This window comes from Motacilla alba, chromosome 21 (assembly GCF_015832195.1).
Source record: "Motacilla alba alba isolate MOTALB_02 chromosome 21, Motacilla_alba_V1.0_pri, whole genome shotgun sequence".
Lineage (NCBI taxonomy): Eukaryota > Metazoa > Chordata > Aves > Passeriformes > Motacillidae > Motacilla > Motacilla alba.
The window spans coordinates 5,683,747-5,705,662 of record NC_052036.1 but is presented as its reverse complement, the minus strand read 5'-3'; the positions used below and the strand labels follow the sequence as shown (position 1 = coordinate 5,705,662).

Sequence of the window (21,916 nt, the reverse complement as noted above, 5' to 3'; positions counted from 1 at the left end):
ACAGCCCCCCAGAGCCCCCAGCCCTGCACCCCCCCAGACCCCCTGCACCCCTGTTCTACAGCCCCCAGAGCCCCCAGCCCTGCACCCCCCCCAGACCCCATGCACCCCTGTTCTACAGCCCCCCAGAGCCCCCAGCCCTGCACCCCCCAGACCCCCTGCACCCCTGTTCTACAGCCCCCGAGCCCCCAGCCCTGCACCCCCCCAGACCCCCCGCACCCCTGTTCTACAGCCCCCCAGAGCCCCCAGCCCTGCACCCCCCCAGACCCCATGCACCCCTGTTCTACAGCCCCCCAGAGCCCCCAGCCCTGCACCCCCCCAGACCCCCTGCACCCCTGTTCTACAGCCCCCCAGAGCCCCCAGCCCTGCACCCCCCAGACCCCCTGCACCCCTGTTCTACAGCCCCCCAGAGCCCCCAGCCCTGCACCCCCCCAGACCCCTCTGCACCCCTGTGACATTCCCCCGCAGCCCTGTTCTACAGCCCCCCACGCCATAAGAGCCCGGAGCCCCTGAGCTCCCACACCCCCAAGCCATATGCCGTACCCCATAGCGCACCCCCGCACCCCAATACCCTAACCCTGCTGTACCACACCTCCGTGTACCATAACCTCCCGGCCTGCACACCCCCTCAATCCTCCCACTGTACCCCCTCTCCTGTACCCCCACAGCCCCCCCCAAACCATCTCGCTCACGCCATGCCCCTGCAGCCCAACGCCAAAGCCCCTCTACATCCCCACGCCACGCCCCAGCCGTCACGCTCCCCATCCCATCGCTGCCGTACCCCCAAACACGGCGCAGCCCCCAAACACGGCAGCCGCACTGGTTGTCTCTCCTTTAATAGCTGTCCCCGCGGGGGGGTCCCCGCCAGCACCCCGATTGTCCCTCGCGCCCCCACCCGCCGCCACCCCGGGGGGCACCCAGGCGGCCCGGCCGCCCCGGCACAGTTTCGGGGGGCCGGTGGAAGGGGGGTGTAAACATTTTTGGGGGTCCCGGCCCCCCCCCCCAGAGTCACCCCGGGGCAGCGAAGCACCGTTTCCTCCTGGTGGTATTTTTGGAAAAGAATAAACTTGGCCAAATTCCCCCCAAACTCTGTTTCGGGGGGGTTAAGAGGGGCAGGGGGGCACAGGGGAGCCCCCCAGGGCGCCGTGCCGGAGGTCGATGGGGTGTCGGGGGATCCCGGCGGACTCCAGCGCCAGGCCCCGCACGCAGCCCGAGAGGCCCGAGCTGAACTTGCCGGCGGTCAGGGCGCGGGGGTCGGGGGCTCCGCCTGCGGGGACACAGGGGGCACTGGGCGGGGGCACCGCTGGGCCCCCCCCGCGTCCGGACCTGCCCACGTCTGTCCTGTGTCCCGTCAGGGGTCCCCACCCCATGTCTCACCACCCAGCTGTCCCATCCTGCGTCCATCCCATGCCTCTCCTTGCTTCCCGTGTCCATCCGTGTCCCATCTCATGTTTCACCTGGTGTCTTACCCCAGGTGGCATCCCATGCCCATCCCATGTCCATCCTGTGTCCCACCCCATGCCCATCCCATGTCCCATTCAGCGTCCATGCCATATCCCACCATGTCCCACACCATCTGTGTCCCACACCATGTCCACCCCATGTCCCACCCCATGTCCATCCCCTGTCCCACTCTGTGTCCACCCCGTGTCCCACCCGTGTCCCATTCTATGTCCATACCATATCCCACCCTGTGTCTGTGTCCCACCCCATGTCCATCCCATATCCCACCCCATGTCCATCCCCTGTCCCACCCCATGTCCACCCCATCTCCCACTCTGTGTCCATCCCATGTCCCACCCCATGTCCATCCCCTGTCCCACTCTGTGTCCACCCCATGTCCCACCCGTGTCCCATTCTATGTCCATACCATACCCCACCCTGTGTCTGTGTCCCACCCCATGTCCATCCCCTGTGCCACCCCATGTCTCACCCCGTCTATCCCACATCCACCCCGTGTCCATTTGTGTCCCAGCCCATGCCCCCCGTGTCCCCCCGTGTCCCCAGTCCCACCGTACCCACGTAGATGCTGCCCTCGGTGTTGGCCATGACGTTGGATCCAGGTGATTCCCCACTCACCGGCTCCTCTCCGTCCACCTGGAGCTGCCCACGCCGGCCCTCCCTGTGGGGCACTGTCAGCACCTGCACCCACCCCACCCCACCCCACGCCACACCCAGACCCCCGCCCACCTTGTCACCGTCACCCGGTGCCACTCGCCGTCATTGACGGGGTCTTCAGAGGTGATGGTGGCCTCGCCACTGCCCAGCTGGTAGCTGTGGGGGGGCACGGTGTCATGCACAGGGCACCTCGGGGGGCACCTCAGGGGACCCCCGTGCCACACATCACACCACAGCCCCCCCTCACCTGAACACCAGGTGCCCATCCTTCAACCCGAGGCCAAGGAAATCTTTGGCTTTGCCACCCTCGCCGGGCTCCTGCGGGTGCAGCGGGGGGTGAGCGGGGGGCACCCGGACCCCCAGCCTGAGGGGGTCTCACAGCCAGTGCCCCCTGTCCCCTGTCTCACCGCGCCGTGCCACAGCAGCAGCCCCTGGGCGCTGCGCGTCCGCAGCTCCAGCTCGATGGTCTCGGGAGCCTCGGGGGGGCTGCCAGGGGAAGGGGGTGATGGGGGGCAGCACCCTAAAAGGGGAGCGCAGCACCCCAAAAACGGGGGGTGCCACGGGAGGGGAGGGGTGCAGCACCCACTCGGGGTGTCCCGTGTCACTCACCCACGAGGGAAGAGGTGCCCGGGAAGGGCCAGGTAGGACCCGTCCTGGAATGCAGCGCTGAACTGCCCAGGGGCATCTGGGGGAAGATGGAAGGTCAGGGGGGATGGGAGCAGGGGGCCCCACCCGCATTTTGGGGGGAAAAAGGGGAAATGGGTGTAGGGACCCACCGCCACCCCCGCTGCCCTCCTGCCAGTCCTGCTCCAGCTCTGCCAGCGCTGAGCCTGTGGGAGAAGAGGGGGTAAAGGAGGGACATGTATCCCCTTGGTGTCCCCAAATGTGCCCCCACCATGTCCCTGTGTGTCTCCAGTTGTTCCAGGTATCCCCAAGTATCCCCCAAATGTTTACGTGCAACAGTGTCCCCAGGCATCCCCCATGTCCCCAGGTGGCTTCACTTATTCCCAGGTATTCCCAAGCATTCCCCAAGCGCGTGTCCCTGCCATGTACCCAGGTGTCCCTCTGTGTCCCCAGTCAATCCCCAAGGGTCTCCAGGTATCCCCAGGTGTCCTCTCCATGTTCCCAGGTGTCTCCAAATGTTGTCACGTGTCCCCATGTGTGTCCCCCTCACGTCCCCAGGTGTCCCTAAGTGACCTCCATGTCCCCAAGTGTCTGAGTTGTCCCTCTGTATCTTCAAGAGTCCCCAGGTGTCCCCCCATGCCCCTCCATGTGTTCCCCTTCGCTGTGCTGGCAGTGTCCCTGCATGCTCCCTGTGTCCCCACGTGTCCCCAAGGTGTTCCCCCATGTCCCCGTGCTGTCCCCTCACGGTGCTGGCAGCGGGCCCCGCTGTGTCCAGGGGGGCAGCGGCAGGAGCCATGGACACAGGAGCCACCGTGCAGGCAGGGCCGGGAGGGGTGACAGCCTTCGGCCTCCTCCTCCTCTTCATCCTCGCAGCGCGGGCCTGGGGACAGTGGGACACGGTCACTACAGGTGACGGGTCGGTGTGCACGGCACGCAGGGGCACGGCCCGCGGGGCACGCCAGGTACAGGCGTGTGCAGTGAGCAGGTGTGAACTGAGTGTGCACACAGAGCACAGGCGTGTGCAGTGAGCAGGTGTGAACAGTGTGTGTGCACACAGAGCACAGGCGTGTGCAGTGAACAGGTGTGAATTGAGTGTGTGCAAATACACAGTGTGTGTGTGCAGTGAACAGGTGTGAACTGAGTGTGCACACAGAGCACAGGTGTGTGCAGTGAACAGGTGTGAACAGTGTGTGTGCACACAGAGCACAGGCGTGTGCAGTGAACAGGTGTGAACAGTGTGTGTGCACACAGAGCACAGGCGTGTGCAGTGAACAGGTGTGAATTGAGTGTGTGCAAATGCACAGTGTGTGTCTGCAGTGAACAGGTGTGAACTGTGTGTGCACACAGAGCACAGGTGTGTGCAGTGAACAGGTGTGAACTGTGTGTGCAAATGCACAGAGGTGTGCAGTGCACACGTGTGCAGTGCACGTGTGTGTGCAAAAGCACAGTGTGTGTCTGCAGTGAACAGGTGTGAAGTGTGCGTGTGCAAATGCACAGGGCTGTGCAGCGAGCAGGTGTGAATTGTGTGCAGTGAACAGGTGTGAAATGCGTGTGTGCACATGGCACAGTTGTGTGCAGGGAGCAGGTGTGAACTGCATGTGCACTTACAGCACACACACACGCAGTGCACACACATACACAGGTGCAGTGCACACGCAGCACACACGCACTGCAGACATGCATACACACACACAGTAATGCACACACGCACCCACACTCAGTAATGCACTGCACACACGCATACGCAATAATGCACACGCAGCAATGCACATGCAGTAATGAGCACACACTGCACACACGCACACACACGCAGTAATGCACATGCAGCACACGCACACAGCAATGCACACGCAGTAATGCACATGCACTGCACACACGCACTGCCCACACACATACACACACGCAGTAATGCACACACAGTGCACACGCATACACACACGCAGTGCACACACGCACACACACACGCAGTAATGCACACATGCAGTAATGCACATGCAGCACACGCACCCAGCAATGCACACGCAGTAATGCACACACACTGCACACACGCACACACACTCATGCAGCGCGTGTGCATGCGCACTCATACACACGCGTGCAAACGCCCCTCAGCCCAGCCCCGTCGCCGCTCTCACCGCGGGTTCCCGGGCGACACGGGGCGCGGTGGCCGCAGGGCCGCACCCCCCGGCTGCGCAGGAACCGCTCCCGCAGCTCCAGGCGCTTCCCGCTGATGGACACCTGCGGGGACACCGCGGGGACACCGCCCCGTCACCGCCCTGCCGCCGGGGGCACTTCCCCACCGCGACACCAACGGGGCCGAGGGGACGCCGGGGGGGGCACCTCTCCAATGAGGGGACATCAACAAGGGGACACCAATGGCACCATCCCCCAGCCACGGGGGGCACTTCCAACCAAGGGGACACCAAGGAGAGGCGTCACCAACCCGGTGAGGAAACTCCAACAAGGGGATGTGAAAGGAAGTCACCTCCCAACCAAGGGGACACTGCCAATGAGGTCATCTCCCCCACGGGACACCAAGAGGGGCCATCCTCCAAGCAAGGGGACATCAATGGGGGTCACCTCCCTCCCCACCCAAGGGGATCCCAAGGGGATCACGTCCCCAGTATGGGGGAATCCCCTCTCCACCTGAGGGGGTCACCTGCCCTTTGAGGGGACACGAGGGGAGTCTCACCTCTCCGATGCAGCCGTGGAAGGAGGCGTTGGTGGGGGGGGCGCAGGGGGGGCTCGGTGCCCCCCAGGTACAGGGGGCTGCGCAGGTTGAGCCCCTGGCTCTTGCCGGGCGAGGAGCGTTTCACCGGGGCGGCATCGTCCACGACCAGTGTCCCGTCCTTGTGAACCCGTTCAGCTGTCACCCAGTGCCACTGGCCCAGGGCCACTGGCTCTGCGCTCCGCAGCACTGCCGGGCCTGTGGGGACAGGGGGTGGTGTTATGGGGGGCACTGGGGGATGACCAGGGATGCTCAGGGACCTGACGTGTGCCCTGGGTGCTGCTTGGGGACCAGAATGACTCCCCAGGACCCCAGTGATATTTGGGGACGCCAACGGTGCCAGGGGACCCCACAGTGGCTCAGGGACCTCTTTCATGCCAGTGAACCCTGGTAATGCTGTGTCACCCCCTCACTCCCACGGTCCCCGGTGCCACCTGTCCACAGTGCCCCCTGCCCTGTGCCACCCACCTGAGCCCAGCTCGTAGCGGAACTCGAGGTGGCCACCGATCATGGCCAAGGCCACGTAGTCCTCGACAGGGGCGGCTTTGCCAGCACTGAAGAGCAGCAGCCCGTCGGGCGCCAGCGGCAGGAACTCAACCTCCAGCCGCAGCTCATGGTGCACGTTGGTGAGGGGCGGGTACGAGACGAAGGCTCCCTCCTCATCGAACGACGGCACGTTCACCACCTCACCTGCACATCCCAGTCAGTGCCCAGTGTAGGACCACACCATCCTCAGGGTGGGGCCTCCAGCTCCATCTTCAGAGCAACACCCATCCACAGCCTTCATCCCCAGGGTGGGACAACATCCATCCATCCATCCATCCATCCATCCATCCATCCATCCATCCATCCATCCATCCATCCATCCATCCATCCCTCCCTCCCTCCCTTCCTCCCTCCATCCATCCCTCCCTCCCTCCCTTCCTCCCTCCATCCATCCCTCCCTCCCTCCCTCCCTCCCTCCATCCCTCCCTCCCTCCATCCATCCATCCATCCATCCCTCCCTCCCCAGCCTTCATCCCATGATGGAACCCCATCATCCACCCCCAGCCTCTATCCTCAACCTCCAACCCCACAGTGGGGCCCAATGGCCAACCCCATGGTGAGATTCAACCTACATCCCCAGGATGGGACCCCAGCCTCCATCCCCATGGTGCCCATTTTCCTGGCTGTCCTTATCTCTTGCCGGTGTCCCCAAGGTGGTACCCAGCCCCACGCCACCAGGGTGGTCCCACCCATGTCCCCATTTCCCTGGGTGGTCCCCACCCTGTCCCCATGTGCCAGGATGGTGCCAGCCGTGTCCCTGTGTCACTCACCCTCGGTGCACCTCTCCCCAGTCTTGCCCAGGTGGCAGCGGCAGGAGTAGCCCTGCCCGTCCGGCCTGTTGACGCAGGTGGCATCAGGCCCACATGCCTCTGTGGGGTGAGAAGCCATGAGCACCCATCCTGAAGGGACCCTGGGATGATGTCCCCATGGAGGAGGGTGTCACCTACCCGGGTGACAGTGCAAAGCCCGTGAGTACTCGCAGTTGCTGCCAGTGAAGCCATGGGGACATCGGCAGACGTAGGTGCCACTCTCGTCGTCCTGGCACACGCCGCCATTCTGGGTGAGGGGTGACACGTGTGAGGGGTGACATGGGTGTCAGCACTGGACAGGGGTGGGTGGGCATCACCTTCTCCCCTCCATCCTCACCTGGCACGGCCGGTCCTGGCAGGTGGGACAATTGGTGACACCATGTGCCTGCAGGTCCATGTCCCCAAAGGCCACCTCTTCCCCTTGGATGCGGAGCTGGCGCACACATCCTGTGGGGTGGTGGAGATGGACAGAACTGTCAAATGATGCCCAGCGTCCCCTCACCCCGGTGTCCCCAAACCCCCTCACTCACCCATGAAACCCCGGCTGAGCCCCGTCTTTGCCACAGCGCCGATGTCGGGGTACCCCCCCAGGTACAGCTCCTCGTTCAGATCCAGCCCTTGGAACTTCCCCTGCAGGCACACGAGGGTGGGCACCAGCTCCAGCACCCTGACCCCCACCCGACACGGCAGCCCGCAGCGATACCTGGGAGGTGCCGTTCACGGCGGGGTGCCCGTCCAGGCCCAGCGAGCCCCAGGTGAGGTTGCGGAGCAGCCGCACCGTGTGGTACTCGCCCAGCCGCAGCGCTGTGGGGTGACGGATGGTGGCCATGCCCGAACCAGCGTCAAACCTGGTTTTTTGGAGGTACGAGGGGTGTGGGTGCATGCTGGCACCCATCTCCCACCGCTCCCATACACCTGCTCATAGGTCTCACCTAAACTCGGGGCGTCCACCCACCAACCCGAAGGAGATGAAGTCAGCACCGCTGTTTTTCCGCTGCCCATTGTACAGGAGAAGCCCTGAGGGGTGGCAGGGGATCAGATGGGACAGTCCCCATCTTGAGATGGGGGATACATCCTAGGGGACCCCAAAATCCTCCCAGAATGGAGGAGAAATCCCCCATAAACTGGAGGCTCTCAGATGAATGGAGAATGGAAGATAAAGGAGGGCAAGTGGAGGATGAAGGCAGGGAAGGGAGGAGGAAATGATGGAGGGGACATGAAAGGGGACACAGAGGACACTTGGGGCACACAGGCTCACCATCGGCAGCATCAGGTCGGAAGGTGATGAGGATCTCAAACCTCTTGTAGGCGTCCTTGATGGTGGGCAGGGGGAGGAAGGAGCGGGGCGACTGCCCGAAGTAGGGGACCACGTGCTCTGCAGGGATGGGAGGGTAAGGAGGGGCAGGGAACATCACCCCCGCCTCCATCCATCTATCCGTCCCTCTGTCTGTCCTCACCTTGGACCTTCAGCACGTAGTACGCTGTCTGCTGGCCGCGGTGGTTGGCAGCCACGCAGGTGTAGACGCCGGCGTCCTCGGGGCGCACGGCCGGCAGCGTCAGCACGTTCCCCTGCACCCTGGCGCCCGCCGGCAGCTCCCCCTCCAGCTGCGGCACAGCGGAGGGGTCAGCACCCACGGGCAAACCCCACAAGCCCTGCCGCCCCCGCCCTCCACCCTACCTTGCTCCAGGTGATCTCTGGCACTGGGAAGCCAGATGCCAAGCACGGCAGAACAGCTGCCGATCCGAGGGACACCTCCTTCACCTCCGGCTGCCCGGCGATTTGAGGAGCGGCTGGGGACGCACGGAGGTGTCACCGACCTGCAGCGACACGGTGTGCGTCCCCGCCTCTGCGTCCCCGTGCTCACCTTGCACGTGGAGGATGACATGGGACTGGACGGTGCCCACGGCGTTGGTGGCGGTGCAGCGGTACTGCCCGGCGTCCGCCCGCTCCACCTGCTCGATGGTGAGGGTGCCAGCGCGGACCAGCACCCCGGGGCGGATGCGGCCCCCCACTTTGCTCCAGGTGACGTGGGGACGGGGCTCCCCCAAGCCCAGGCACTCCAGCTCCACTGTTGTCCCTGCCAGCACCGTCTGCACCGCGGTCCGGATGTTGATCAGGGCCCTGGGGAGAGCTTGGGGGACAGTGGGGATTTGGGGTGAACCCCTGGCACAGGGAGGCATCGCAGTCTGGCAGTGGAGTGGGAGATAGGGAGAAATGGGGTTCCTGAGGGGATGTGAGACAATTGGGGTGGCTGTGGGAATGGGGAGAGGTCAGAGGTGTCGGGAGTCCTCGTGAACATGTGAGACGTGGGGAGTACCAGGGTGGTCATGGGTGTGGGAAGAGATAGGGGGCACTGGGATGTCTGTGGGTGTGGAGAGAGTCTGATTGTGTTGGGGTGTCCGCAGGCATGGGGAAGGGTGGGGGTATTGGGGTGCCTGTAGGGTTGAGGAGAAATTTCAGGTCACCCTGGGCATTGGGGGCTATCAGGGTGCCTGTGTGTGTAGGGAATGGAAGGTGCTGGGGTGCCCCTCAGTGGGGGGACACGGGGGTCCTGGGGTGCCCTTGGTGGTGGGGGGCAGATCAGGGGGTGGATGTGTCCCCTGGTGCTGGGGTGATGCTCCTACCCTGGACAGTGAGGGTGGCCCTGTCCTCTGCCTGCCCGCCCGGGGCACTGGCCCGGCACACGTACACACCCTGCGCCCCCGGCGCCAGCTCCGGCATCCTGCGGGGACACGGGCAGGGTGAGGGACCCCATGAAGGACCAGCATGGGGGTCCCACCTGCCCATCCCATGTTCCTTACCTCAGCACGCCGTCCCGCACGCTGTGGGTGGCAGGCAGCTCCCCACCTTCCTTCAGCCACTCCACATGGGCACGGGGGTCCCCGGAGACCGAGCAGGAGAACTCGGCAGTGCCACCGACCCCCTTGACGAGGCTCCCTGGTGTCACTCGCACCACCAAGGGACCACCAGCGATGTCCCCACCTTCACCAGCATCACCTGGAATGGATGCAGAGCCCCAGTGGTACCCAGCCACACCAGGACAATCAGGGTGGGATGCAGACCCCCAGTGGCACCCAACGGCAGCACCCAGGAAAATGTGGAGCCCCAGCGGTACCCGTCCGCACCGGGATCCCCTGGGCAGGATGCAGAGCTCCGAGGGCACCCGGCAGCACTGCCAGCACCCAACGTGGAGCACAAACAGTACCCGGGCCGGGGACGGGCTCACCATGAACAGCCACGCGGGCGAAGGCCTCGGCGGTGCCGACACGGTTGGTGACGAGGCAGCGGTAGGTGCCGGTGTCGGCGGGGGCCGCGGGGCTGAGGCGGAGGAGGCCGGCGCGGTGGGCCACGCGCGCCGAGAGGCTCCCGTTCACCTTGTCCCAGGTGTAGTGCAGCGGGGGCGTGCCGTGGGCCAGGCACTGCACCTGCACCGCGTCACCTGCCCGCACCGCCATGTCCTCCGGGAGGATGGTGGCGTACGGAGGTGCTGCGGGATGGGGGGAGCCGTCAGCCGTGGTGGGGCCAGGAATGGGTCAGCGGGGCAAGGAGGGTGTTGGTGAGGGGTCTAGGGGGTGATGGAGAGGGGCGTGTGTTGGGATGGATGAGAGTTGGGTGGATCCATGAAGAACGGGTGGATAGAGGAGTGAGGGGAGATGAAGACATGGATGGCTGGCATGGCCAGGAGTGATGGATAAATCCAGGAAGGGATGGATGGATGGATGGATGGATGGATGGATGGATGGATGGATGGATGGATGGATGGAGATGGATGAGTGGATAGATGGATGAGTGGATGGATGGATGGATAGATGGATGGATGGATGGATGGATGGATGGATGGATGGATGGATGGATGGATGAATGAGTGGAGAGTTTGAGAGGAGATGGCAAGTTGGGTGTGTGCTGGGATGGATGAGATGGATGATGCACAAGGAAAAGATGGATGCAGGAGTTAGGAAATGTAGAACTGGATGTGAGCTGTAAGGATTGAATGATGGATGAATGTACCAGGAAGGCGTGGATGGATAAATTTGAGGAGATATTGAGAAACGAGTGTATGGTGGGATGGATCACATGGATGGATGCACAAAGAAGAGATGGATAGAAGAGTTAGAAGATGGAAGTGAGCTGGGAGGGTTGAGTGATGGATGAACCCACAAGGAAGAGGGAGGTATGTGGGTGGATGGATCAGTGACTGGCAGAGTTTGAGAGCAGATGGGGAGTTGGGCATGCACCGGGATGGATGAGATGGATGATGCACTAGGAAGGGATGGATGGTAGGGTGTGAGAGGAGATGGAGAGATAGCATGTGCTAGGATGAACAAGAGATGGGTGGATGCACAAGGATGAGATGCATGGAGGGGTGTGAGAGGAAATAGAGAGAGGAATGTCAGCTGGAGTGGGTGAGCAACAGATGAATCCACCAGGAAGGGATGGATGGAGGGTGTGAGAGGAGATGGAGAGATGGACATGAGCTATGACAGATGAGGGATGGGTGAAGCCACAAGGAAGAAAAGGATGTTAGAGTAAGGAGATAGAGATATGGGTGTGTGCTGGGATGAATGAGATGGATGGATCCATGAGGAAAAGATGGAAGGAGAGATATGAACAGAGATAGAGAGATGGGTTTGAGCTGGGATGAGCCATGGATGGATCCATGATGAATGGATAGATGGATGGATGAGAGAGCAGAAGTGGAGAGGGACATGCACAGGGATAGGACAAGCAGGTGGACACACCCATGGGAAGGGTTGGTCACGGAGCTTGAGAGGAGCTTGAGAGGATGAGAGCTGCAATGGAGCAGGATGGTCCTGCGAGGAAGGGCTGGATGTAAGGGTGGAGGTGGTGACGGAGGTGGCCACATGCAGAGGAAGGACGGGTGATGGCCACAGCGGAAGTGGCAGCAGGAGCCCAGGAGCACCCCAACCCCTGGCTGTCCCCTTCTTACTCTCCACATCGAGGGTGACGAAGACTTCTGTGGAACCGACGGGGCTGCTGGCATTGCAGATGTACTGGCCCGAGTCCTGCTGTGCAGCACGAGGGATGACCAGGCTGCCGTTCACCACGCGGTGCTGCCAGGGCAGGGGTGCCCGCAGCTTCGACCACTCGATCCGGGGCATTGGGTCACCTACGACCACACCGTGCCCATCACCGTGGTGCCAGGTACTGCTCAGAACATCCCTTCTCCACCACTGTCCTCCAGGCTCCCCATACCTCTGGCCATGCAGTGCAGTGTGGCGGTGTCCCCGGCCACCACGGTGACGGTGGACGGCGCGGTGACCTCGGGGGCCCCGGGGTGCCGCTGTGCTGACTCCACGCTGACATCCACCCGTGCCTGCGCCGAGCCCAGGGCACTGTGCGCCGTGCACACGTAGGTCCCGGCGTGCTCCGGCTTGGCTGGTGAGAGCTGGGGGCACAGAGTAGGGATGAGCACCAGGCACTCCTGGGTGCCCCATGGTGCCCCTGTGTGCCCCCTCACCTGCAGGATGGCCTGGCTGTCCATGTGCAGCAGCGTCTGGTGCTCCACCTTCTGCCGGGAGCCCAGCCGGCTCCAACGCACCAGCGGCCGCGGCTCGCCCCGGCCCAGGCACTCCAGGCTCAGGGATTTGCCCTCCTTCACTGTCACGGGGCCTGGTGGCATCACTGACACCGTGGGGGCGCCTGGAGAAGGAGGAGGGCATTGGGGTGGGGATTGGGACACCACCATGAAGGGCAGCTGGAAGGTGCCTGGCCATAGGGGCACCCATCCCCCTGGGAGCATTGGGAGCATGAGTGTGGGGATGGGGACACAACATCTCAGGAGCTTCCAAAGCCCAAGGAGGACATCTGCATGGGGATGGGGACATCATAACTCCTGGGGCCCCTGGAAGGACACCAGCATGGGGACATGGGCACCACCACTCCAGGAGCACCTGAAGCATGGAAAGGAGATGGGGATAGGGACACCGTCACTCCAGTGGTATCTGGATGACATGGAGGACACCTGCATGGTAACAGGGACACCACCCTGAGGGCTCCTGGAGCGCATGTAGGACATGGGGATGGGGACACATGTGCCCTGAGGACACCTGGAGCACATGGAGACAGGGATGGGACGACCCTGGCCACCTCATACCTTGCACCACGAGGTTGACGACGCTGCTGGCGACGCCGAAGCGGTTGGAGGCCACGCAGTGGTAGGCGCCCTGGTTGCCCACATGGGCACCAGTGATGGAGATGACCGAGCCGTTGGCACTGATCTTCACATTGTCTGGGCAAGGAGGAGCCATCAACACCAGGGCCACCCTGGGGACCCTGCCAGGGCCACCCTGGGGACCACCCTACCTTGGAGGTGCTGGCCAGGCCCCATACGCCAAGTGATGTTGACAGGCCGGGCGCCATCGTGGACACGGCACTTGAAGGTGGCATCTTCACCTGGTGCCACCGCCATGCTGTGTGGGTCGATGGAGATGATGGGGCTCTGCAAACCTGTGAGGACAAAGGCACAAAGAGGCCACGAGGTCACTCACATCACCCATCTCCCCTCAGCATCCTCCCTCACCCTGTGGCCGCACTCACGGTAGCTGGAGCTGTCACGGGAGGTGACAGTGACAGAGACAACGGCCTCGCGGGAGACGCTGCCCGTGTCGGCCCGGCACACGTACTCTCCCGAATCAGCCACCGAGAGCTGGGACAGCCGCAGCCGGGACCCCGAAATCTGGGGACATCATAACAGAAGGTGGTGGCATAACCCAGCCATGCACAGCAACCACTATCCCCCACCCCACCGGTGTCCCCACCTACCTGGTGCTTGGCTGGGAGGGCCCCACCGCGCTTGTACCAGGTGATGGTGGCCTGTCCCTGGCCGGCCACCACGCAGTCTAGGTCCAGAGTCTGTCCCTCGGTGACAGAGGATGCCGAGGACTCAATGTGGATGGGTGGCGTGATGCCGGTGGCTGCAGGGGCAGGGTTGAGGGTGAATGGCCCCAGTGGTCCCTGACACCAGTGGGACCCTGTCCCCTGGAGGGTGGCACTCACAGCGGGGTGGGTTGTCTCCGTCATCGATGGTGACGATGAGGGATGTCTCCTGCGTGATGCCACCTGATGTCACCCGGCACACGTACTCCCCTGAATCGGCTGCTGTCACCTGGGGGATGCGCAGGCGAGTGCCCGACACCTGGAGGGAACGGTTAGGGGACAAGTCAGCACCACAGAGCAGGGGATGGGACAAATTCAGAGAGACCCTCCCCTGCCACCTACCTGGTGGCCAACAGGCAGGGAGCCACCACGCTTGTACCATGTCACGGTGGTGGGGCCGGACCCTGCCACCACGCAGTTGAGGTCCAGGGTCTGTCCCTCGGCGATGGCCGAGGACAAGGACTCGATGCGGAGGGGCTGGGAGATGCCAGAGGCTGGGGGAGGACAGGGAAAGGGAACGTTTATCACCAAGGTGACACCTGACTGTCCCCAAGCGCTGCCCTCTCTCACACTCACTGTAATAGCTGTCGGCACTGCTGGGCACGGTGACAATGACAGATGCCTCCTGGGTGATGGTCCCCAGGGTCACCCGGCACACGTACTCCCCTGAATCGGCCACTGCCACTTGGGCAAGGCGCAGGCGGGTCCCTGACACCTGGGGACATGATAAGTTGGGGACACATCAGTACCTGATGTAGGGTTGTGGCCTGCAGGGCAAAGCCACCTCCCCCATGTCCCACCTGGCTGTTTGGAGGCAGAGCCCCCCCACGCCGGTACCAGGTGACGTGGGGATGACCCTGTCCTGCCACCATGCAGTTGAGGTCCAGCGTCTGTCCCTCGGTGACAGCAGCGGAGGAAGTCTCAATCCTCACTGGTGGCGTGACACCAACAGCTGGGGGTGGCAGTAGGGTCCATAGGGTCACCAATGTGTCCTCAGCATGTCCCTATGTCACCCCTCACCCATCCCAGTACCGTAAGAGGAGCCAGCACCAGTCTGGATGGTGACAATGAGGGATGTCTCATGTGTGACACTGCCTGATGTCACCCGGCACACGTACTCCCCTGAATCAGCTGCTGTCACCTGGGGGATGCGCAGGCGGGTGCCTGACACCTGGAAGGGTGACACACATGAGAATGGGCACACAAACCCATCAACAACACCAAAAATCCCTTTTGCACCCCAAAATGCTCCTCAGTGTTCCCCTACCTGGTGCTTGGCTGGGAGAGTTCCCCCGCGCTTGTACCAGGTGACAGTGGCCTGTCCCTGCCCGGCCACGATGCAATTGAGGTCCAGAGTCTGTCCCTCGGCCACGGAGGAGGACGAGGACTCGATGCGCACCGGAGGGGTGACGCCAACGGCTGGAGACAGAGACAGGAGGGTCATCCCAAGGACTGTGGCACTGTCCCCCAGTCCTCAGTCACCTCCTCCTGTCTCCACTCACGGTAGGCACTGGCACTGCTGGGCTGGATGGTCACCATGATGGAGATCTCCTTGGTGGTGGCCCCACTGGTCACCTGGCACACGTACTCGCCCGAGTCAGCCGCTGTCACCTGCAGCAGCCGCAGCCGGGAGCCAGATACCTGTGGGGAGGGGACACAGGGGTCACAGGGGCCATCAGCTCTGGCAAGGGGTCATCTGGGATTGCACAGGGTCACTTTGGGCTTGCATGGGCCACCTGGGCTTATATGGGGTCATTTGGGCTTCCTTGGGGTCACTTGGTCTCCCATGGGGTCACTCAGGCTTCCATAGTCATGCAGCCATCTGGGCCTCCCCAGGACCAGCCAACCTTGCATGGGGTCATCAGGACTTGGACAGGCCACTTGGTCTTTCCCAGAGCTCTATGTCATCCCTATCTTCCCCACTTGGTGACATCCTTCTTCTGAGTCCCCTACCTGGTGCTTGGCTGGGAGGGCTCCCCCGCGCTTGTACCAGGTGACAGTGGCCTGCGCAGGGCTGGCGATGACACAGTTGAGGTCCAGGGTCTGTCCCTCGGTCACGGGGGATGACAGGGACGAGGACTCAATGCGCAGTGGGGTTGTGCTGCCTGGGGCTGGAGGCAGGAGGTGAGTTAGAGACTGTGACCACCACCCAGGGACACTGGAAGCAGTGTCACACCCCCATTGGTAACCTCCCGTATTCCCTGTCCCCACTCACAGTAGGCACTGGCACTGCTGGGCTGGATGGTCACCATGATGGAGGTTTCCTTGGTGGTGGCCCCACTGGTCACCTGGCACACGTACTCGCCCGAGTCAGCTGCTGTCACCTGCAGCAGCCGCAGCCGGGAGCCAGATACCTGTGTGGAGGGGACACGGGGGTTACTGGGGACACTTGGGCTTCCATGGGGCCATGTGGGCTTGAAAGGGACCACCAGGGCTTGAATGGGGACACCTAACCTTTTACGGGCTACTTGGACTTGCATGAGCTACATGGGCTTCCATAGGTCACCTAACTTTTCATGGACCACCGGGACTTGCATGGGGTTTCCTGGTCTTGTATGGGGTCACTTGGCCTTATAGGGGCCACCTGGGCTTCCATGGGGCCATCTGCATTGGCACAGGTCACTAGGCTTGCCCAGGGCCAGCTGGCCTTGCATGGGCCAACAGGATTTGGATGGGCCACCTAGGCTTGCCCAGAGCTGTTGGTCTACCGCATCCACTCCCTTTGGTGACATCCTCTCTCCGTGTCCCCTACCTGGTGCTTGGCTGGGAGGGTTCCCCCACGCTTGTACCAGGTGACAGTGGCCTGCGCAGGGCTGGCGATGACACAGTTGAGGTCCAGGGTCTGTCCCTCAACCACAGCAGAGGACGGGGAGTCGATGCGCAGTGGAGTCGTGTTGCCCGGGGCTGGGGACGGAGAGAAGAGGGTGACACCAGTGACCACAGCAGGACCTGGCCAGTATGGGCACCTGAGCCACGGCTGAGTGCTGTGACACATGAAGACCTCCCACTGGCACTGCCACCCCATGTCCCCACTCACAGTAGGCACTGGCACTGCTGGGCTGGATGGTCACCATGACCGCACTCTCCTTGGTGGTGGCCCCACTGGTCACCTGGCACACGTACTCGCCCGAGTCAGCCGCTGTCACCTGCAGCAGCCGCAGCCGGGAGCCAGATACCTGTGGGGAGGGGACACAGGGGTCACCAGAGCCACCTGGGCTTGCACAGGGCTGTGCATCAACCCCAGCCACCCTTCGCATCATCACCCTCTGTGTCCCCTACCTGGTGCTTGGCTGGGAGGGACCCCCCACGCTTGTACCAGGTGACAGTGGCCTGTCCCTGCCCAGCCACAATGCAATTGAGGTCCAGAGTCTGTCCCTCGGCCACGGTGGACGAGGATGCCTCGATCCGGACAGGGACACCTGAAGCTGGTGCTCCTGCAGGGGAGGACAGAGCTGTGACCGTCTGTTGGGAACCAGCTGCTCCCTCTAATGCTGCTGAGCCCAGTCTCACCATAGGATGAGCCTGATGCAGCCACGACGGTGACAATGACAGATGCCTCCCGGGCAGTGGTCCCCAAGCTTGCCCGGCACACGTACTCCCCCGAATCAGCTGCTGTGATGTGGGGGACACGGAGCCGGGACCCTGAAACCTGCAGATGGGGACATGCTTTGCTGTCACACAGCAGGGGACAGGGCAGTGTTTGGGGTGCTGCCCACCCTGCTGTGCCCTACCTGGTGGCCAGCGGGCAGGGAGCCCCCACGCTTGTACCACGTCACGGTGGCAGAGCTGGGTCCTGCCACCACACAGTCCAGGTCCAGGGTCTGTCCCTCGGTGACAGATGGGGACGAGGACTCGATGCGGACAGGCGGAGCCACCCCTGTGGGGAGCAAAAGAGGCGACAGGGGTGGGCTGTAACCCCCAAAATCATCCCCAAACCCCGTTGGTGTCCCCCACCCTCCTCACCTGGCACCACGGCCACCTCGATAGCGGCATGGGCCGTGCCGGCGGCGCTGGTGCCCACGCAGAGGTAGATGCCACCATCAGCCGCCGTCACAGAAGGGATGACAAGCGTGGCGATGTCACCATGCTCAGTGCGGGACTGTGGCACGAGAGTGGGTGTCAGTGGCACCTGTGGTGCGCCCACACCCCCTGGAGCACCCACGGGTGCCAGAACCCCGCTCACCTGCGGCGGCAGAGTGCCCCCCTGCTTCTCCCAGGTGATGGTGGCGGTGGGGGTCCCCGAGACCCGGCAGTAGAGCCGCACCGTGGAGCCCTCCTGCACCTCCGTCCGCTCCGGGCTCACCTGCACCTGCGGGGTGCCTGCGCCTGCGGGGAGGGGGATCAGGGCGGTGCTGGGGGCAGTGGCGGGATGGGGACAATGGGGGTGACATGAGTGATGCAGATGATGAGGGTGAAGGGCACCGGGGGATGATGGAGGTGATGGGGACGAGAGGGGACAGTGAGAGTGATGGAGATGATGAGGATGATAAGGGTGATGGGAACAACGGAATGATGAGGGATGATGGGATGATGGAGATGAGGGGACAACGGGGGATGAAGGGGAAGAAGAGAACAGTGGGGACAATGAGAGTGACAGGCATGATGGGGACAGTGAAGGGTGTGAATGGGAGGTGACAGAGACAATGGTGGTCATGATGGGATGATGGGGACAAAGGGGATGATGAGATGATGGGATGGCGGGGATGAGGGGGATGGGCAATGGGAGATGACAGGGATGATGAGGGTTATGGAGATGATGAGGATGACAGGGATGATGCACGCATGGAGACAATGGAGATGGACAATGGGAATCATGGAGAGTGACACAGATGATGGGTGATGACGAGAGAGGTGACAGGGCCAATGGGGACAACAGGGGTGAAGTATAAGATGGCAGTGATGGGAATGACTGGGGAAACAGGGATGATGGAAGTGATTGGGGATGGGGGTGATGAGGCCAAGGGGGTGACAGGGATGATAGAGGTGATGGGGATGATGGGGAAAATGGGGGGACTGATGATGAAGCTAATGGGCATGAAAGGGATGATGGTGATGCCGCTCACCTTGCACATGGAGGAAGGCACGTGCCGTGTGCTGCCCGGCGCTGCTCCGTGCCCGGCACTCATAATGCCCGGCATCAGCGGGCTCAACCGCGGCGAAACGCAGCGTCCCGCCCTGAACCACAGCCTGTGGTGGCAGCGCACCTGCAGGGACATGGCCTGCCATCACCCCTGCTCGCTGTGTCCCCCCACCCCGTTCCGGTGTCCCCCCCGTCCCCAGCGGGCACCTACCGAGCCACTCAAGGGTGGGCTGGGGGCTGCCGGTGCCCACGCAGCGGAACTCGGCCGGCTGCCCCGGTGCCACGCTCAGCTGCGCCGGCTCCACGGTGGCGGTGGGGGCGCTTGCGGTGCCAGCTGCGGTGAGACCCGGGGGGGCTTAGGGCTCGCCAGGCCCCCCCGGTGGTGTCCCCAGGCAGTGGGAAGCAGGGTTGTGTGGCACAGCCAGCAGCAGGGTGCACGTGGAGCCCTGGCATGCAGCGGGTGGGGGGAGCATGCGGACCCCCAGGAACCCTCCCCTGGTGACTTACCCGGTCTGTGCCCTTCCATGAACTCAACGGGTCCATAGAACATCTGAGTCTTTGAGGCAGCTGCAGGAGGGAGTGGGTCTCAGGGGAGTGTGCACAACACCCTGGAATGCAGGCACCAAACGTGCCCACCACCCTGGTGTGCGGGCACCAAACCTACCCATCACCTTGGCATACAGGCACCAAACCTGCCCCACTGCCCCAGTGTTTGGGCACCAAGTGTGCCCACCACTCCAGTATCCGGGCATTCAATGTCCCCATCACTCCAGCATCCGGGTACCGTCACCACAGAGCCAGGTGGTGAGTGTGCCATCACCTGAAGGACTGGGCACCAAGCAAACCCATCAGCCTGGTATCCAGGCATTGAATGTGTCCATGACCCTGGCATCTGGGCATCAACCTCCAAACAGCGTGCCCATCAAACCCAGCACCTGGGGGCCAGTGCCTTGCCTTGGCACTGTGTGCCCATCACCCTGCTGTCTGGGCAGTCAATATGCCATCACCCTGTGCTGCCCATCACCCCATCACCGCGGGGCGAGCCACAGTGTGGGGGCTCACTCTGGACGTAGAGCGTGGCAGTGCCCTGGTCCATGTCCAGCATGTTGGAGCCGGTGCAGACGTAGACTCCAGCGTCCTGGGGCCGCACGCCGCGCAGCGTCAGGATCCCGTTGAAGTCCACGGCGCCTGCCGGCAGCGTCCCGTGGTTCTGCCGTGTCCACACCAGGGTGTAGGCGGGAGACTGGAGGGACAGAGGTGGGGAGGCCTGAGGCTGCTGGGATGGGCACATGGCGGGGCACATGCCCAGCTGTGCACCCACGGGGGAGAGGTGGCACCCAGGGATGTCCCACAGAGCTACGAAAGGACCCAAGGGGGCTTGGGGGGGTCCACAGCGGTTCCTGTGCTCTGGATGTCCCCATGAGGACATCCTTGGGTGTCCCTTTGCTCTGTAGGACCAGGTGGTCACCCAGGGGCACCTCCACACCCTGAATGTCCCTGCGCACACCCAGGGGTGCCCTGCAGCACCCCTGCCATGCTGTGCCCGCTTCCCCTCACCTTGCTCTTGGCGGTGCAGACGAAGGTGACATCGGCGCCGGGCTGCACCCGCTGCACCCGCTTCTCCTCCACGGTGACGGTGATGGGCTTGTCGGGGGTCTCTGCGCCCACACAGAGAGGTGAGTCCCGCTCCTGCCTCCCCTCTGTGCATGTCCCCCCCTCTCGGTGACAATGACCTACCGGTGACGATGACCTCAGCGCGGCTGGCGTTGCTGTGCCGCAGGTTGCGGCAGGAGCAGACGTAGACGCCGGCTTCAGAGGGCTGGATGCTGGGGAAGTGCAGCTCCTCTCCTGGGGGGACAGGCAGGTGACACTCCACACTTTGGGGACGCCCCATTGTCCCCCCCGGAGCCACCCAGTACCTTGCCGGCGGCTCTGGGCGCCCTCGGGGAGGGGCCGCCCGTCCTCTCGCACCCAGTGGTAGTAGAGCGGGGGGTCCCCGGCGGCGTGGCAGCGCAGGGTGACGGCGCTGCCCTGCGGCACTGCGGTGCGCTGGGGGTGCACGCGCACGGCCAGCGCCGGGGGGGGCCCCGCGGGGACACAGCCCTGCCCCCGCACCGTGGGGTCACCCGTGTAACCTGGGGCGCAGCTGCGGGGAACAAGGGGGGCACCGGGTTTGTGGGAGCCTAGTGGGGTGCAAATGGGAGGAAGTGTTTCGGGGTGCGTGGGCTGGGGTGGGTGCTTTGGGGTGTGTATGGGGATGAGCATTTTGGGGTACGCAGGGTGGGTATATTGGGGTGAGCACATCATGGTGAGCACATAAGGATGAGTGTAGCAGGGTGGTGACTGTGTCAAGGCGGGTAGAAGGGTGGGCACTTCGGGGTATCTCCACTGGGGTGAGGCCAGCAGGGTAGGTCCACTGGGTATTGGGGTGCTTATGTCAGGCTGAGCCCTGAGCAAAATCTGGGGTGAGCTCATAAGGGTGAGTACATCGGGAGGGTGAAGCAGGAGAACATTGGGGTGGCTATATCGGGGTGGGTGTATTAGGGTGGGTATATTGGGGAGCGCTTTGGGGTGGGTCTGTAAGGGGAAGGCTATCAGGGTGAGTGTACCGGGGTGCATAAATTGGGGTGAGCATATTGGGGTGCATATGTTGGGGTGAGTACACAGATGCTCTTTAGGATGCGTGTATTCACAGGGGTGAGCACATTGGGTGGGTACAGCAGGAGTATGTTGGGGTGGGAACGTGTGGGTGGCTAAACGGGAGTGAGCCCATCAGGGTATGTGAAGGTGAGGCAATGGAGGTGGGCTTTGGGGACAGGTGTACAAGGGTGACTCAGTCAGGGTGGGGTTTTGGGGTGGGTATATGGGGGTGAACCCATCAGGGCAGGTACAGCAGAGTGGGTATATGGGGGTGAGCCCATGGGGTGGGTTTTTGGAGGGGTATATTGGGGTTGGTTCTAGCAAGGGGTATATTGGGATGGGGTTTGGGGGTAAGCCCATGGAGTGGGTTTTTGGAGGGGTATATTGGGGCTGGTTCTAGCAAGGGATATATTGGGATGGGGTTTGGGGGTGAGCCCATGGAGTGGGTTTTTGGAGGGGTATATTGGGATGGGGTT

The 21,916-nt window shown here is 63.1% G+C and overlaps 1 protein-coding gene across 1 annotated transcript; it reads right to left on the bottom strand.

The window, feature by feature from the left end:
* Positions 1–817: 817 nt before the first annotated feature.
* Positions 818–21,107, bottom strand: HSPG2 (heparan sulfate proteoglycan 2). The gene is given in 55 exon segments (XM_038160121.1): positions 818–1,264; positions 2,016–2,119; positions 2,188–2,271; positions 2,363–2,433; positions 2,523–2,601; positions 2,725–2,800; positions 2,892–2,945; positions 3,485–3,619; positions 4,875–4,977; positions 5,432–5,470; positions 5,472–5,665; positions 5,936–6,157; positions 6,784–6,882; positions 6,961–7,069; positions 7,160–7,269; positions 7,353–7,452; positions 7,526–7,670; positions 7,755–7,839; positions 8,081–8,197; positions 8,280–8,427; positions 8,501–8,613; positions 8,688–8,954; positions 9,448–9,545; positions 9,625–9,820; positions 10,050–10,310; positions 11,772–11,951; positions 12,038–12,230; positions 12,303–12,484; positions 12,939–13,073; positions 13,148–13,291; positions 13,382–13,520; positions 13,607–13,758; positions 13,841–13,979; positions 14,063–14,214; positions 14,297–14,435; positions 14,521–14,672; positions 14,753–14,891; positions 14,988–15,139; positions 15,223–15,361; positions 15,674–15,831; positions 15,936–16,074; positions 16,473–16,624; positions 16,758–16,896; positions 17,000–17,154; positions 17,231–17,369; positions 17,452–17,597; positions 17,684–17,819; positions 17,904–18,046; positions 18,784–18,924; positions 19,012–19,134; positions 19,308–19,367; positions 19,863–20,043; positions 20,358–20,458; positions 20,538–20,648; positions 20,720–21,107. Coding segments are annotated over 55 exon segments (7,722 nt in total). The 3' UTR covers positions 818–1,100.
* Positions 21,108–21,916: the final 809 nt, after the last annotated feature.